Source organism: Lynx rufus, unplaced genomic scaffold (assembly GCF_022079265.1).
Source record: "Lynx rufus isolate CCGP_SWC_20201006 ecotype Redwood Valley unplaced genomic scaffold, mLynRuf1.p SCAF_16, whole genome shotgun sequence".
NCBI classification, from domain to species: Eukaryota; Metazoa; Chordata; class Mammalia; order Carnivora; family Felidae; genus Lynx; species Lynx rufus.
Genome location: NW_025814830.1, coordinates 51,040,029 through 51,058,331, shown reverse-complemented (window position 1 = coordinate 51,058,331; position 18,303 = coordinate 51,040,029). Strand labels below are relative to the sequence as shown.

General features: G+C 56.3%; 1 protein-coding gene across 1 annotated transcript in view; it reads right to left on the bottom strand.

Moving 5' to 3' along the window:
• CMIP (c-Maf inducing protein) overlaps window positions 1–18,303 on the bottom strand; it is a 234,964-nt gene extending 216,661 nt beyond the window's left edge. Inside the window, exon 1 of the mRNA XM_047078821.1 lies at window positions 17,938–18,303. Coding sequence (XP_046934777.1) covers window positions 17,938–18,237 — 300 coding nt within the window. The 5' untranslated portion in view covers window positions 18,238–18,303. The remainder of the gene's footprint in view (window positions 1–17,937) is intronic.

The window sequence follows — 18,303 nt, the reverse complement described above, 5'->3', positions numbered from 1 at the left end:
ACCTACTCAGAACAACCCAGGCTCAGCCCAGCCACCTCTCTCATCGCATCTGAGTGGCCACGTTCAAGCCACCCGCCCCTCGGTTTCCTCATCTGAGAAGTAGAGACACGGATGAGAAAGCTACTTTCTCTGCACTCCCCCTTGCTGCACATATGGCCAGGACCGCCCTCGAACGTCACACAGGCGAGGCAGATGGAGCCTTAGCTTTGCCCCAGAGCTGGCCACCTTGGCCGCTGACCGGGAGGACCGGGCCAATCTTGGCTGCACCTGAGCTCTGCAGCCAGGCTGCTGGGCTAGAGAAGCAGAGCTCTCTCAGGGCCTTTCCTCGGTGGCCACCCAAGGCCTACTCATTTCTCCTTAAGTGGGATCTTACAAGGGTGGGGACATAAAGAACACCCAGGAAGTCCCTTGAGGTCACAGGAGAAGCACGGGCCGCAGGAAAAAGCACAAGGGTCCGGGTCAGCCTGATCTGGGTGTGAATTGCAGCTCTGAGACCTGTGTGTCCCTGGAGTCCAGGGGCTGTCCACAGTCCTGAAACACGGCCATGACCCACCCCAGGGCACGGCTGCGAGGACGAGACGCACAAGCACCCGATACCCAATAGGTGCTCAAGAAATGGTGGATTCCATTATTTTGCCCAGCCTCGCCCATGGCAACCTGTACCCAGCTGGACGGAGAGCTGGCTCAGATCGCCCTGCAAAATCTTCCTCCGTGCACACAGCACACTTTTAAAAAAGAATTTGAGAGTCATAAAAAAACACAACCGCATCCCGCCAAACTGCCAAATGTGGTGGGAGTAATGAAGCAAACAAAAGGGAAAGTTCAATTCCTTTTCTTGGCTTAAGAACATGCAAATGCAAAATTCAGTGGCAAAGAAATCATCCCGGCAGAATTCCGTCTCTGCATTTGAAATGGCCCCATGGAACGAACTCTCTCTTGCCACTTAAACCACGTTTCACCCCAGGACGCGGCTAAAGACGGGTGCCCGGCTCACGTCGGAAGAGTCAAAGACCATGAGGGAACTCATGTATTGGGGTCTTTTTCCACACTACCAACCAAGAAAGACCCTTCGTTTCTCTGAACCATGCCAGCCAGCCTCTCTGCCATTCTCTGAGAGCCGTGTGCCTCCAGCCCCTCGCAAAGGGACCGGGCTCATTTCAGCTCAGTTTGCCAGGCGGCCTCCATAACTCACTCAATAAAAACACCAGCCCTTCACAGCACAGAGGATCCACACTTCTGAGTCAAGTTCAAGGCGATCAAATACAAAATCCACCACGGCCTACTTGGACACTCTCTGGGCCTATTTTGTACGCTTACTGTTCTTTAATCCTTAACCACAGGGGCTTTGTGGCCAGTCTGTCCCCTAGCTTTACAGGTCAGAGAGGTGAGGCGGCCCGAGGTCACTCTGTGTGCCAAACGGGGCTGAGCACCGAGCCACATGTGCGATGCCAGCGGAATCCCTCTGTGCTGACCACGGCGTGGCTTCAGCGATGTGCTCGGCCTTATCGAAGAGTAAAGAACTGTTCTAAATCTGAAAATAAACATTTTAGGGGCAAGAAGCACCAACCTTGAAACTCCAGACTAGGATAAAAGAAAAAATAGTTCACCATAACCAAGAAGACTAAACACAGCTCTACAAGCACAGAAAATGCTGTGTGGACAAGCCCACTTCCCCAGCCAAAGGATGAAACTTTCTTTTTTTTTTTTTATCATTTCCATGTTAATTTCTGGACAAATTTCCATTTCTTGCTAGGGACATGCCACAGACCTCCCAGACCGGTTTATAACCTGGGGTAGGGGGAGGGAGGGGGGAGGGGCGGCAGGTCCAGGAAGGAACCCCTAAGAAAGCCTATATGACAGATGCTAAATCCCACGAGACTGTCGTCTTACCACTTTCCCAGAGGGGTGCCTAGCTTTCATCGAATTTTCCAAAGGAGTGTGTTGCCCAAAGAAGTCCAAGGCCCATTGTCCTTGGACACATTCATTCAGTAGGGAAGACTCCGTCATTTCAATTGCCTCTGAACTCACTATCCACTCCAACATGAGGACAGAAACCAGACCAGGCATGAAAGAAAAAACAAGTCACTCTCCAAAGCAAGTCTTGCAGAGGACAAACAGGCCAAAATTTAAGAGGACGTGACAGAGGAGCTGGTAAAAATTAATAACAGTAATACAAATTTCACAGGTCTCCAAAAAGGAAAGGGGAAGGAAACCAGCATCCCTTAAATCAGGCCTCGTCTTTCTAAGGCAGCCGAGCGGCTGCGGGGTGGAGCGTTGTCCACGCGGCAGACTGCCACACGCCATGCCTGAGCAGTGCCCCGCACACACTAGGTCCCCCGTCAGTATCTGCATGAGCCGAAGGAACATTCCACGCCATTTATTTCTCACAACCTTGGGATGCAGGGATTGTAACTTCCAGTTTCACAGACCAGGCTCAGGGAAGTCATGTGACTCACGCAAAGTTCCAACCAGAAAGAGGCAGAACCGGGATGCAGACCCAGATCCACGCACTGCTGTACAAAACCCAGGTCCTTCCTCCTACACCACACCTTGCTTAGACGTCAGAGTCACTTCTCAACAGAGAGCCCCCTGGTGTGGAGCAGACACCACACTCCCGGTGGCTCCCTTGTGGGTCATTTCCCGTCCCTAGGTCTCAGGTTCCCAATCCACACAGGGGGAGACGGGCTGCATGCCAACAACAACTGATTAGCAGTGGCTGTCTGGGCTCTCCGGGAAGGATTGATTATGTCAGGATTGATTAGCAATGTCTACCAGGGGAGAGGAATTTATTTGCCATCCCAGAACTAGGTGGCCTGCAGCTTCTCTCTGCCTCTGATTCTAATTATGAAAATTTTAATGGGGGGGGGGAGGGGGGAGGTGATGGAAAAGGAAAGAACGGACCAACATCTTCCAACACTGGCCACGGCTGAATCCAGCAGAGCCCGAAGTGGCCGACCAGCCAGTTGTGCACGCTTTGTGCACACAGCCCTGCCACAGGGGAGGAAGTGGAAAACATCGGATCTGGCGCCTGCACACCCAGTGAGACGCCCCGTCCAAGCCCGCAGCAGCACAAGTGTGGGTTTGGTCTGGCTGGGCCTGGTTGTAAAACACCCAGACAATCAGAAAGCACAGCAACCTTGCAGATGGCTCCACTGGGGTTCATACCCTGGCCTGACCTGAGCCCTGGGCAAAGTGCTTCACCTCACTCAGCCTCGGCCTCCGCATCCCGGAAGGTCCTCACAGGACTGTCACGGTGATTCAACACGGGGGTGCCTCAACGCACAGCCAGCCCACAGCCAAATAGGCAAATAAGGGGCCACCGCCACCGTCATGAACGCCACTGTTCTTTGAAGGCAGCGTATTTTCCGACACGAGTCCGTGCCCAAGAGACAAATCGCATTTCCCCATGTTCAGAGCATGGCCCATTTGGTTACTGTGAGCTCTCAAAGGCGAGGGCTCTGAAAACCAGTCCATCCTTCTGAAGCTCCTGGTGTGTCAGCCGGGGCCCTGTGAAGAAACAGATGGCAGACACAAAACGGTATAATTTGGAGAAACCGTTCACAAAAGGACAACATACCAAGGTGTGGGCAGAGCACAGGGGAAAGCACGAGAGAGGGTTTTTCTCCCTCGGGTGACCAGCTGTCCCGGGTCTGCCTGGACTGCGGGGTTTCCTGGGACATAGGACTCAAGTGCCAACACAACTTTCCTGGGACAGCTTCCGGCAAGCCGGGCCAGTTGGTCACCCCCATTGCTACCACATGTTCCCACCCCTGGGACGGAGTGGGGGGGTGACAGGACAGGAGCTGTGATTGAGGGACCCTGCCCGCCCACAGCAACCTTAAATTGAAGCCACTGGCCTCCATCGCCTCTGGGGTCCCCACTGGCCAAACCCCCCCTGGAGGCCAAAGGGCACAGAAGCCACAGGGCCAGGCCCTGGGCCCAGAGAAAGGCGAAGAAGAAACAGAATGTTATCCTGGGATCTCAAGGGGCCCAGGACCCATTCCCTAGAAGGCTCCTCAGGGCGGCCCAGGGGGACTCAGAGCTCCAAGACCTCATCCAACAGGAAGGACGGGGACCCCCCCCCCTCCCGTCTGGGACGGGGACATCAGGGTGGAACACGCTCAAGACTCAAGCTCCGGGGACCCACGTGTGTACACATTTACTACTCCACATTCAAACAGAGGCACAGCAGGGCTCCGAGAAGAAGCCCCGTCCCCTGGCGGCAAGGTCACCCCAAAAGTAAGGCCAAGAGGACACAGCAAGCTACCACAAAAGAAAGGGGGTCTCGTGAGCTCTGTCATCATAGACCTAAGTGGAGAGCAGACAGAAGGCTCAGGAAGGGGGCAGGGGGCAGAGGCCGGGCATCCACACAGGTGTGCCTGGGGCAGGGCTGTGTGGGATCTCCCACGGACATGCTCACACCCGACTCCACTAGGCAGGCCCTGGGCATGTGTCAGGGGCAATATCGTTGAGGAAACAAAAGCGACTTTCAATTCTGTTTTTAAATCATATTTTCCAAGATCGAAATCTTATTTGCCAAGCACGGCTGGAGAAAGCTAAGGTGAAAACCACCAACAATGCCTCAATCCTCCCAGCTGCACGTCTCTAGCTCCCTTGAGTCGGGGACGTGGTGGCTGGTGCTAGGGCCAGGGCTGAGGGTCCATTCCAGGTCCTGGTGACTGAGGTCTCAGGACAGGATCAGGGGCAAACCCTGAGGTTCTCCAGGACAGGTCCAAAGTCCCCAGCCAGGGCCAGGGTTTCCAAGAAAACTTGAGATGCTTTTCTGTCCCTTCACAGCCCGTGGCACTGGGGCCCCAGACGCCCCGCTGAGCAACTACATTCAGCCAAACACCTGCACTGACATCACACGTCCCTGGATCGAAAGGACCCTGCCTTCAAGAAGTTGATAGCTGAGCAGGAACAGGAACGCAGGCAGGTGGAAGCCGCGGCCACGAGAAAGCCGGTGGTGACGACGGAGCGGGCATTTACCGAGTACTCGCTACACGCTGGCACTCTTCTGAGCCCTACGTGTACTATCTCCCTTACCCTCAGGACAGCCTGGGAGGTGGCTACCGTTGTCCCCACCTTGCAGATGCAGAAACTGAGAACTGGGTCACACCACCACTGGTCACACGGCCTAATATCAAGTGTCTGGATCCAACAACGCTGGCCGGCGCTTGTAACCACATTGCCTGACAACAATGAGGGCGCCTGTTAGGAATGGACTGACCTGGGGGGGGGGGGGGCTGTCTTTGGCGTCTCCGCCTCCACCATGGGTTTCAAAGTGGGTGTCGCGGGGGGTGCCACCCCCAATCCTCAACACAGACTCCTTCAAGCAGAGCTGCCCACAATGCTGAGAAGGGCCTGCGGCGGCCGGGTGGGGTCTGAGATCCAGCCAGGGCTTGGCTCTCCTGGCCCAGAGGGGACCCTGCTTACCACCGGGGCATTAGAAGGGCCCCAAGACCTCTGCTCTTGGCAATGCTCTCTAACCTAAGCCCCTGGCTCCTGAAGGTCACCTGCTGACAGGACCCAGACATACTCCAGAAACATCCCTTTTATACCTGGTGCCGCGGTTCAACTAGATCCAAAAAGCAAGGGTACACAATGCATGGCCTTGGGTGGGGCTTGAGTCAAGCAAATGAAGGCCTTCTTGGAAGAGCCACCAGGCCGGTGGCTCACCCACCAGCCCACTCCCTCTCCTCTCCACACCCCTGCCCCCCAAAAACACTTTACTTCACAAAGGTTGCTTCAAATTCATTTTCCTCACACCAAAACTTTCTAACGCTAATTTCTCTCTCTTTCTTTTATTGGCGTGAGGCAACTCTCCTTTCAACAACCCAGATCTCTGAAGTCCTGAGTCATTCAGGCAGGCACAGCAGGGGGGCGATCCTGGGATCAAAGGTGTGGGGAGCTTGCTAAGCTCCGGCCAGCGGGATTTCCTTCCAGAGGCCCTGCGGGAGAGCCCCGCCACTTGGCCAGGCATCTGGGCGCCTGCAGCCCCCACAAAGTTCTTCCTCACCATCTCCGTGGCAGGTTCTGAAGAAGCAAGGGGACTGGGGCACGAACACAGGCTCCCAGCTCTGCCACAGGCCAGCCCACAGCCAGGGTCCACTCTGTCACACAGAAGCTCGCAGGGGTAGATGGGATGTTAAATGAGCTACCCCGGGGTCTCACCCAGGAGACACGGGGCACTGTAGGCGGGCATTTGGGGCCATCAGAACTGTGGGGAGCATCTAGCGGGCTGAGACCAGAGATGCTATGCATCCTACAATGCCCAGGATGGCCCCCACCGCAAAGAATGATACAGGCCCCAACATTCATAGGGACGAAGAGGAAACACCGTTGAGATAATGTATGAAAATGGCTTAGTGTTTATGAATAAGACCTAATCCCCTGCTCGCTGTGCAAAGGATCCCACAGGTGACATACGCACTCATCTAGAAAAAGCAAAGATGGCTGCACCCCAAAACGTTCATATGCATGACTTCTGGGAGGTTGGGATCATAGGAGAACTTTTTGCTTATTTTACAAGATCATCATCCCTGTGTGATTATTTTTGTTTCACTTCACAAGGGCAGAGGTGAAGAGCCAGTAGGGAAGACTGATAGGCAAAGAAGCAAATGGCAGCCGGCCGTGGAAGAGCGAGCCCTCACTGCAACTGGGGGTCAGAAAAGACTCCAGGGGCTGGTGGCCACCACCGAGGCAGAGGGGAGGAGGTGCTGCGCCAGAGCACCAAGGCGCAGGGCAGTGGAGCCGGAGGGCGGGCAGGGCAGGGCAGGGCAGGGCAGGGCAGGGCAGGGCGTGCGCTCCCAGTGGACCCTGGACTTCACGATCGCCGTAGGCAGGTCGTCACAGCCAGCTCTGACGGGCAGCTCCTCGAGGCCAGGCCATGTCAGGCGAGGAAGGCGAGGCGCTGAGAGGCTGAGTCCACTATCCCCAGATGAACACAGGGCAGGTAAGAAGCAAGAGTCCGCCACGGCCCTTCTAGAGACAGGTCCACAGGGAGAGGGCTGAAACCCCCCCTCCCCCGCCCCCAGGGTGACACACTGTGCTTTGTCCACACACAACCTCCCCGCTTCTGCAAGGCCCTCCAGGGCCTCCAAGAATGGAGCCAGCCTGGCCATTTTGGGTCTCTCTGACCCTCTGCTCTCGAGCCCTGCTCACGGGACACGCGCAGTCACGCCCTGGAACCACACGGCCTGGGTTCAAACCCCAGCTCCACCATTACTAGCTGGGTAAGTAGCGATCTCATCTTTCTGGGCCTCAGTCTGCTCCTCTGGAAAATGGGGACAATAATAGCAACACCTCCTGGGGACACCGTACACAAGCTCCCGTACACAAAGGGCTCAGAACATAAGCGCTGAATAAGCACCGGCTGTTGTTATCACTGCCTTGCTGACAGTGAGTCCCCACTGCCCAGCAAGGAGGCATCGTGGCAGGAGGAGAAGGTCTTCGGCTCTGGACCCAGGCCGTCTGGGTTCCAGATGGACAACCTGATCCTCACAGGGCCTCCATTTCCATCTATAAACTGGAACCCCGGGGGCTGGAGTGAGGATAAACGCACAGACACATCGAAGGGACTCAGCATGTGGGAGGAAATGATCGCTGCTGTCCTGCAGTCCCCCCACCCTGTCCTGATCCGTCTGGTGCCACAGGCTGACGCTGCTGGGCTCCCCAAGCCCGGGAGCCACCAGAGCGCTGGGACAGTTCAAGCACTTTCATTTTCCCCACCCACCCCCCCCCACTTCCTTCCAGGAAGGAAGGTTCCAGAAGGGGAGCCTTGGGAGCCAAAGCTGACAGGGGAAGTTTCAGGTCGAGGGTTTGGAAAGTACCAAAGGGTTAGCTCCAGGCCGGTGGGCTGAGCCCCGAAGCCTCACGGGCGAGGCAGCAGGCCAGGAACCCTCGGGCCTGTGTCCACCCCTGAGGCCAGCCGTGCACACCGCATGCCAAACGGGTCGGCTGCACGCGCCATCTCGTTCAGCCTGGGCGGCCCTGGAGGAGAGAGCGGCGCAAGCACGGCATGAGAGCGGGAGGTCCGAACACATCTCTTCTCTCTCCCCTCCCTCTCCACGGGAGGGCCCTGCCCACAACTGGCGGCAGCCTCACTGGCTCATTTCTTCACTCACTCATCCATCCGTTCAGGCAAAGAATGTCTGCCGACACGCCGGGCCCCAGCGTCCCCACCTATAAACCGGAGAGAGGAACAGTATGTCGCCGGGCTGTTACGGGGATCACGGATGTAACCACCTGGCAAAAGAACGCTCAAGAGTGGCTGCCACCATGGTCCCTGCTGTGACGGACCCCTGGCCCTGGTGACTCAGATCCCCGCAATCCTGAAGCTTCCACCTGGGGGGATGGATCCTAGGCGCCCACCTGGCAGCTGGTGCCTCGTCTCTCTGCATCGCGACCAGGGCCTTCTTGGCCTGAACGAGCGCTGGGGAACCCAGCACCAACTTCACCCCGACTCCTGGCCCCCGCCCGCGGCCCCCACTCTGGGAAGTGGTCCCGCCTCCACCTTCCTCTCCTGCACTCTTCTGTGGTGCCCACCACTCGGGGAAAATGGCCCAGACCGCCCAGAATGTGCCCCGGCGGCTCCGGCCCCTCTCTCCTGGCTTTCTTCTCCCTCTGCCCCTTCCCAGCCCTGGCGCCCCTCTCCATCACTGCCAGTCCCAATCCTGGGCCTATCTATCTAGATGTGTCTCTCCTACAAAGTCCTTCCTGAAACCACGTGCTCTTCTTCCTCCCTCCAAACAGCAGGACAAGGCATAAACCCCCTGAGGAAATGTGCTGCGTTCGACACTACATCACAGTTTCTACTGTACCCCGATCTGAGGGAGGCTTACGGGGCAAAGATGATGTCTGACCCTGCAGGCACAGTACCAGGGAGCACTCACTTTAGGAGCACATTACCAGGGAGCAGCCGTTGGCAAACGGAGGACCCGGGAAGCCCCATCTGCACACACCGTGTCGGGTACTCAGCTCGCAAACTTAGTACCTGGTGCTTACTCTTGACAAACACTTGGCATTCGCTTTCCAACACCAGTTCCCTGAACTCACTTGACAAATTCACGAAGGAACGTCTGCCGAACACCGGCAAACGCTAAGTTGATAAGCCCACTGATTCTTAACTAAGACGTTTCTGCAAGAGCCTGAAATAATTTTACGTATATCCAACGGATAGACACGTATTCACGGACACGCACACCCAACGCGTGAGGGCAGACCTGCCTTTGCCTCTCAACTCAACCTCTTTGCCCACAGTAGGGAGACAATAAACGTCATCGTAATCATGAATGCATCGCTCCATTCCCTGCAATAGGTTTGCTTCTATCTCATGCCCCACCAGAGAGAAGACTGCAACCTTCCTGACCTGCCACTAAGCTCACACCCAGGAGCCGGAAGAGCCCACGGTGCTGAACTTCCTTTCCAGGGAAGCGGCTCTGCAGCCGGTACTCTGAAAGCCTCTGCGTGACCTGCAATCCTGGTGGGGGTCCTCCTTTCTCCAGTGCCCGGCCCCCCTGAGCTCAGGGGCTGTCACGTGACAGAGCTGTGGCCAACACAGCGACCCGACCTACCAACGGCACTGCCTGGCATTCTCTCCCTCTCCCCATCTCCCACTCAGTGAGGCCCTGGGGGGAGGTGAAGGGAGAGGATGGCCAGTGACACAATATGGAGAAGCCAGGTGCCCACGTGGTCCACGTCCAGTAGGGCAGAATCCCCACTGGACTGGTGAGAGTAAGAAGTAAGCCATGTTGCGTGAAGCCACCCAGATCTGGGGGCAAGTTGTTCAGCTGTCAGCCCAGCCCGACTGACGCCCGGCGCTGTCCACACGGATGGCTGAGCCTCTCAATGGCGCATGCTGGTGATCACATTCACCCGGACAGTGGGCCAAACGGGGGGCGAAGGGGCCCGGCCTGGGTTTCTCCACATCGTGCACTCCTGTCTGCAGCTTTTCCAGGCCTTTAAGAGCCTGGGCTGGACTCAAGACACCCAGGAAGCGACTACAAGTTCCGGTGTTACCTTCCCTCTCCTGATGACCCCACCTGAGCTGCACCCAGGCAGCCCGGCCCCAGGAAAACATCTGCCACCCTGCCTGAGTCCTGGACATCCACCTGCCCAGGGGCTGGAGAGTCCAGCTCTTCTGCTTGCCTCCAGAGTGAGTTTACTCAGCCTAATCTGCTCATGTGCTTTCTCGATCATATCATTTCTCATAACGGCTTCAAAGCAGAAGGTCCAAGGAAAAATGAAGATGGAAGGCACTGGAAGGTTCTGGAAGGCACCGGAAGGTGCTGGGAGGCAGGAGCTCTGGGTGTGAATCCCAGCCTTGGTGCTGAGTCATTTGTAAGGGTCTTTGGGCGACATACTTCTCTTCACCACTAACCCCCACCCTCACCAGCAAGATGCTGGAGGCAAATTCAAGGATTAGTGCGTCCTAGGTGCTAGGACCCTTGTAACTCAGTATGACAAAGACAGCTGGTTTTGACGTTTTGCTGGGCTTTGTGATTTAAGAGTCTCTTAAAGCACTGCTCCAAACCTATTCACTATCTATTGAGAGGGAGCCAGGCTTAAATACACACACAGAGACACCAGAATGAAAGCTCCATGGGGCTGGGAGCTCTCTGTATGCCCAACACCCAGCAGATTCTGGGTGTTCGTAAGTATCTTTTAATAGATGATAACAGCTCCTAGGAGGTGCGGGTAATAACAACTGTACAGCATTTACTAAACGCCAGCCACCTTACTAAGTGTTTTCTAAGTACTATCCAGCCTCAGGGCCTTTGCACTTGCCAATCTCTCTGCCTGGAATGCTCTTACCCCTTCCCTGACTGCCATGTGCAAAGCAGCAAGGCTGCCAGTCCCCAAGCTCTAAACGCCACACCTCCCTGGCTGCTCTGTTTTCTCTAGGACCCCTGTCACCACCACACAGATTTTATATCTCCTCGCTTGGTGGTTTATCGTCTTCGCCCACCCCACCGACAGCCAGACTCCAGGCAGGCAGGGTCTTGTTTTCTTTAAAGTGCCTAGAGCAGCGATATTTACCTGTTGGATAAACACGTGAACAAACTGCCAGGCCTTACCTCACTTAACCTCAAGGACATCGATACTGAAAGGAAATCCCCATAATCCAAATTTTATAGGTAAATACAGACCGTTAGGTGACCTGCCCAAGGTCAGCCACCAGTTGGGAAGTTGCGGGGGGGCGGATTCCAGCTCACCTGTGCGACCACCGCGCAGGGTCTGGCTGGTCTCCTCCAGGCACCTCACTACACACCCCAACGCGGATACAAACGCTTCGCATGTGGCAAGTATAAAGAAATGGCTACTGAGCCCAGGCACCAATTTCTGCACCAGAAATGTTTCTGTTTTCTCCTTTGCCTCAGTACACAGGGACACCACACACACACACACACACACACACACACACACACACACACACGCCTCACCACCCTTTGGTTACGGCTCTGCTGATGTCAGCAAAGCTTCCTTTCGAATGTGCACCGCCTCCCTTGGCGCCCTGCTGAACTCACTGGGTGCTTTGTCACCAGAGCCAGGAGTGGGGAAGAGACATTCTCACTTCCTCCCTTTCTCTACCACGGGGCTGGGCGGCCTGGCTCCCATCCTGGGGAAGCAGGAAGTCTGGGGACAAAAAAAACGATGCTCTCAGGTGGAGCAGGAAACAGCCAGCCAGGGCCAAGCTGACTCTTGTCCTCAGGGCACAGGTCAGCGTGACAGCTCAGAGCCCCCCGCTCACCTGTGTTCAGCTCCCGGTGGGGGCCCTGGGGGCCGGACTCTCCTGCGGTGGTGACCGTGAGCCAGATGGAAGCATGCCTGCGGGCAGCAGTGACCCCAGGCAACACTGCCTTCCTTCCCCTCTCTGAGGGAAGGGCAGCTCTTTCCCGCAAAGCATTCTGGGACTGAATATTTTAACACCCACCGAAGAAGCAAAAAACATTCAAATTATCAAGGCGGGAACAACTCCACTGAACAAAAATGGCAAGTGTCTTGTTTCCGACAGCAAAAGATCGGGTCTAACCTAAACATCCAGCAACGGGAGGCGGTCGCCTAGCCTCACGCGACGCTTGTGCAACAGAGCACTACGCAGCAGTGAACAAGAGAAAGGCAGCTGTGCACACACAGATCTGGAATGATCTTCCAAATACACTGTCTGATGACCAATCACGGCCCAGAATGGTATGTAAATGGCCGAATGGTCAGCAAGGATCTGTAAGAAATCAGTAACAGGCCTCACCTACTAAGAGGAGAACTGGGGCCACAGGGACATGAAGTAAGATAGAAGGTGTATTTTTCCTGATATGCCTTGTACTATCTGAATTTATTTGATGGGCGCATTACTGTTTCGATTAAATAAAAAAAAAAAAAAAAGGAGCGGGGCATCTAGGTGGCTCAGTGGGTTAAGCCTCCGACTTCGGCTCAGGTCATGATCTCGCAGTTTGGGGGTTTGAGCCCCGCGTTGGGCTCTGTGCTGATAGCTCGGAGCCTGATGCCTGCTTCGGATTCTGTGTCTCCCTCTGTCTCTGCCCCTCCCCCACTCTGACTTTGTCTCACTCTCCCTCTCAAAAATAAATGTAAAAAAATAAAAATAAAAAAAGAGCTTTGTGGGTATTGTTTTTGCGTTTTTTTTTTTTTTTAAAGAAACCAAACTGTGCTCCTGAGTTTTTCTGAAACTACTTTCACCAATGTTGTTGCCTTCGTACACATCGGATCTGCTCACTACCCCTAACTTTCCCAAATGCACTGCTCACCTCAGAAGACTTTTCTCTGGAGACTGCCCACTTTCAAATCGCAACAGTCCCTTCCATTTGCACAGGATTTCACGAAGCTCTCTCAGGGAGATTAAGAAAATGTGAATTGGAAGACCAGCCCCTGGTCACATCCCTACCTGGCGTGGCCGTCCTACCAGGTGTGACTGTGAATTATCTGGAATCCTTACAGCAACCCTACAAATCAGGCAGGTTCATACCACCCTCCAGATGGAGAAAAAGCAAGGCCACCAAGAGGAAGGAACGTGCTAAGTCACGCAGCTGGAAAACCGTAACAGAATCCGGCCCCAGTTCCACGTGACAAGACCCAGGTTGGTTCTGTCCCGCGGTGGGGATGCCCTAAACCCTATCGCACTGCCTCACTAGAGCTCATTTAATCTTTTAATCGAAAGCATAAATGAACCACTTCAAATGTCCGTTCCACCAGAACACCGAGAGGGTACCATCCACGTGGGGCCAGGCCTGGCTGGCCACCCTGTTGCCCCAAGGCTGGCAGTCAGAAGGAAACCCGAGACAGCTCGGGTCCTGAGGACGAACCCTGAAGCCTCACCAGACACAGTACCCCAGAAATGCCCTCTCCCACCGCCAGGCGAGTCAGTGGGGGCGGTAGCCGGCGATGCCAAGCAGGAGCCACGTGTAGGCCGTGGAGCTCAAGCCCGTGGCACACGCCTGTCGCCATCGCCGACCCCACAGCGGAGCCCAGCCACACGCAATTTAACAGCATCCACCTGGAGCGGCATGATTCTTCCCGTAGCCGGAAAGAGCACCCCCGGGTGCACCAGGCAAATGGCGGCATGAAAAACCGTTCCCTCCTTGAAATGCATTTATTTATTACAGCCCGGGAAACACAGAACAAGTTTGCTGTTTATGGAGAATTTGGACTTTTTTTCTCCTCTTCTGTCTCTGGCCCCCGCCCCTAGACCCCTCCAGTCAGACGTGTTACCTGGGAAACAAACTTGATATACTCCAAAATCTTACGACAAATGCCACCAAAAAAACAGAATTGTCTGTGTCTACTCCCTGCCGCAGAAAACCTCAAACGGAAGGCGGGAAGGACGGGCACAGAAGAGCGGGACAAGGAACAAAGACGGAAACAATGAACACGTGTGCGCGCACACACACACACACACACACACACACACACACGCAGACACGTCCCCACGGGACCTGCGGCTACCCTGGGGGACACGGACTTCAATTCCCAGGCGGAAACCACACCGTGGGGATGAGCCCTCCACTCAGCACCAGACACCCAGTAGGTGCTTAGGTTAACAAATTCCAAGTTCAGGAGGTTGCTGCCGCAGAGAGAACACCAGAGTAAAGAGACCGACAAGGATTCAGGTGACTTCTCTTTTCCTTTCAGTGACAAATGTTTCCCAGAAACATTTCAATGGGGGCAGCAGAGTGGAGAACGTTTAAAAAAAAAAAAAAAAAAAGTCACTGATAAATGAAGGCTTGAAAATAAAGAAGGCCACCGTCACCTGTGCTCCGACCCCCATCGTGTTTGGTCAGTGAATAAATGACTTTCCGGACTGGACCCACTCTGAGATGCCATGTGCTTCAAGCAATAAAATCAGGTGAGAGAAAAGGTAGGCAGCCTTATTTGTGCCTCTTCGGAGCAGAGGAAACAAAGCCCACAGACAAAAGCCCTCTTCCAGCGGACAAACATGTCTAGCAGGTGATCAAATTCAACCCACACACGAGAACAGCAAAATGGATTCTGGTCTTGTGGACCCGGCTGCTTCTGCAGGACTCCCGGCCGTTGGCTACAACCCACACGACGATCAGCAGCCACGAAAGGCCCAAGGAGGCCGGGGGAGTGAGAAGCCCAGGTGCAAAAGGGGAATGAGGCACCACGTCTAGGCCACAGTCTGAGCAGGCGCCCAGGTGTGGTCATGTGCACCCCAGGGAGGGGGCAGACACATCCCAATCACCCCTCACACGTCAGCCAGGTCGCGGTCGCCTCTGCGTTTCCTTCTTTGTTTATGAGCGTCGGGGACCCAAAGTCTGGAGCGCAGAGTGCATCAGGCCCTTGCGCTGTCACAGGCCGCGTCAGGCACACCGCTGGCTCGACAAGGACTTAATCAGTAACTGGCCCGGGAGACTGGCACAGGGGCCAGCTCCAACCTGACCCCACAGAAGGCAAAGTTTACAGCCGGGCCAGGGGGTGACGCTGAGCCCATCTCCCCGACAGGGAATCAAGACAGGTCCGCCTGAGGGGTGCACCCGGCTGGAGCTGCCTACCAGGCGGGCTGGGAGCCCCCGTGTGCTTCCAACCCTAGCTTGATGCAGCTGTGGTGCCGGAAGCCTTTATCTCTGACGACGAGCCAGTTAATTGGATCAGTGTAGACAGACTCCGAAGACGTTTGGGCAGCAGTGTGTTTGGTTTGTTTATCGGTTTGAATCCAGATCAATCACTCTGAGTCTTGTTCCTGAAGCCCACACAATTAACCAGATAACTGCCAGATGGATCTGAGCTGGGCCGTGCAGACGGCTTAATATACGGATGATGTACATTTCATGGAAGGTATGACCTGATAGGGAACAGACTTGGCCTGTCGGCAGCTGGGGGCCGGGGCCTGGGGACTCTGCAGAGCCACAGGGCTGCACAGGGCTTGCTGCTGTAGAGAACTACACTCAAATTCACCTTTGTTTCATTTGGGCTAATATTTCTCAATAGCGTGCTTGGGCCACACTAGAAAATGCAGACAGATTACATAACGCCCAGGCCTCAGGGAAACCCCTCAGGGGCTGCTTTGCTTCCCGAGGGCCCGGACACCAAATAGGTGTCTCATGGCGGGACAAGGTCCCTGGTGGAGTTGCAACCCCACCTCTACCCTGGAGGCCGCCCCCACAGCCGGCCTGCCCTCGGCGGCGCCCTCCACGCTCACAGGCCGCGGCACGGACAGCCCTACACCCCACTGGAGCCCACCATGGCAGAATTTAAGGACACCCTCTGCCCAGAGGGCTTGGTGGCCACAGGCGGAGGAAGGGGGACTTGCCAGCCATTAGACGCCAGCTCATAGTTCCTCCTTCCACATTTCCAATGCCAGAGTGGGGCTCTGCTCAGGCAAATCTTGTTCTGTGGTCGGTCCTCAGTCCCCCGTCCTGAAAAATCACAGCTCCTCTCCAGAGAGGCCCAAGCTACGAAGGTACCGTCCACCTCGGCTGGCCAAGGTGGTGCTGGGGAAGGTGGTGCCGGGGCCTCCGGTTGCTTAAGAAACCAGTGCCCAGCCTCAGCCTTTGTTCCCTTCCTCTCTCTGCTACATACCTCTTGAGCAATCAGAGTAAGGGGGGTGGCGGCCCAGCGCCTCCAAAGCTGACTTCCCCCAGACCATGGCCAGCAGCCGCTGAGCACGCGCTCCTGGCCTCTCCCACGGAGGGTCACTGTGCCTCTCAACCACTTCCTCCCCACCCCCCCAACTCCCCTTCGTTTTGAAGAGTGGTAGAAAAACAACAATGCCTCCCCTGAAGCAGGGGGAAATTCTGAAGCCAGATTTGGGGGCTCCTGATGCCAGGTAGGGAACCACTGGAGGGCACCGGTTCCTCCCCTGAACCTGAGAGGCTGCGTGCCGGGGAATTTTCTGAGGCTCTCCCTCCATCAAATGAAAAGCCAAATGCCGAGGCCTGTGGCTCCGGACGGGTTTGGGAACATGCATGAGCCTGAAACCGGGCCTGAACCGCTTCACGGCAACCAGCGATCCTGTGTGAGGAAGCTGTCTCTGCAGGTACTGCACCAACCTGCCCACAGGAAAGAAAAAAATAGGTGTTCCAGGCACGTCGGACCCAAAATTCAGAATAAGAGTCCTCATGTGCTTCAGGGCTTTCGGGAGGGGGGAGTGGTTTCGAGGAGTAGGGCTTCTTCTGCTAACTTTTCCCCCTCCCCATTCCTTGGAGCATGTGTCACGGCCTGTGACACACTGCCAAGGGAACATGGATGCCGGGGAAATGTCTACACACGCTACACGTTTGTGACATGCCATGTAAGCGACACCCTGTTTCCTGGCTGGGTTTTCTTGGCACAGGTGTGGGCAGGCATTGAATTCTGCCACCAGCGCCACAGCCACCACGGCCACCCCCCCCCCCCCCACTGTGCTTAGTAAACAGGATCGAGGCTGCCCCAAGGGGAGTGTGCGTTCTGGGGAAGACCTGCCACCTCTCCACACAGGACGGGATCCCCTCAGCAAGGCTCAGGCCCAAGCAGAGCTGGGGCTTTAAACTGCCCTTGTTTGAAAACACAAAGCATCCTGTTCAGGCTCCTGCCTGCCGCCCCCACCCCCTGCGACCCCACCACCACCACCGATGTCTTTCTCCACCTTGCAGATTTGATTTCAGAAACAGATCCATGACTTCCCTGCCTCTCATCCAGCTGACCCAGTCCTAACCATATATTTAAAACAATAACAATAACAAAATAAAGCCAGCAACAAAGAACACGTATACACACACACTTCGCAGACAATGCAAGACCAGGGCCCCCACAGGCCAGCTTCCACTCTAGAACTTGACCTCCCCTCGGTGGGGAGGAGGCAGTCCGGGACCCCTATCCCCTCCCCCTCCACTTCCAACCTCCCAACGTGCGAATGAGATTTTTCAGAAAGGGAAGCACCCGGTTTTGCCTACCAGCCTGGGCAGGAAAAAAGACAGTAGAGCCCAGAGAGGCACTGCTTGTGGAAATTCTTTGGGTTTTGGGGTTTCGAGGTTGTTAGGTTTCCTTTCTTTCTTTTTCTTTTTTTTTTTTTTTTTTTTGGTTGTTTTGTTTTCCCTTCCAGGGCAGATCCAGATGGGCCGCGGGTTTTCAGAAAGGGAACCCCCACCACCACCGGGGCCCAGCCCGGATCTATCCCACGGTCCCATCCGGGAGGTCCCCAGACGCCCAGGATGGGGTGGGCCACATCCTGTGCAGAATTCAGAGGGTCTCCGCGAGCCCGCCCGCTGGGCACCGGCCAGCCCCGAAGACAGGCCAGCAAAGGGGGAGGGGGGGGCCACCGGGCTCCCCCCCGCCCCCCGGGCCGGCCCGACACCCCCGGCGCCCCGCAGGCCCCGGGCTCCAGGTGCAGCGGCGGGCAGGGGGCGGCGGCGGGAGGGGGCGCCTCCCGGCCCCGAGGCGAGGCGCGGGGGTGCCGGCGCGCCGCCGCCGCGCAGAGCGACTCACCGTGGCGGACGCCAGGCTGTTGTCGGCCAGCGTTAGGTGGTGCGGCTCCCAGCGCCTCAGGAATTTCGAGGTGAGGATCTTGCTGAGAAAGGTCCGCGGGTGCCGGATGACACAGACCTGGATGTCGCCCTCCTGCAGCAGTTTGTACCTCATCCCGTTGCACAGCAGAAGGGCCCGGCGGCAGGGCACGGCGCCCATCTTCGTGCCCTCGGGGGCCGGCACGTCGCCCCCCAGCAGCGGCTTGGTCTCCTCGATCTGCCGGGGGTCGCCGCCGCCGCCCGAGCTGCTGGTCAGATCCATGGCCGGCCGGGCCGGGGCGGGGGCCGGGGGCGGGGAAAGGGGGCTGTCCCGGGCTGCCGGGGCGGC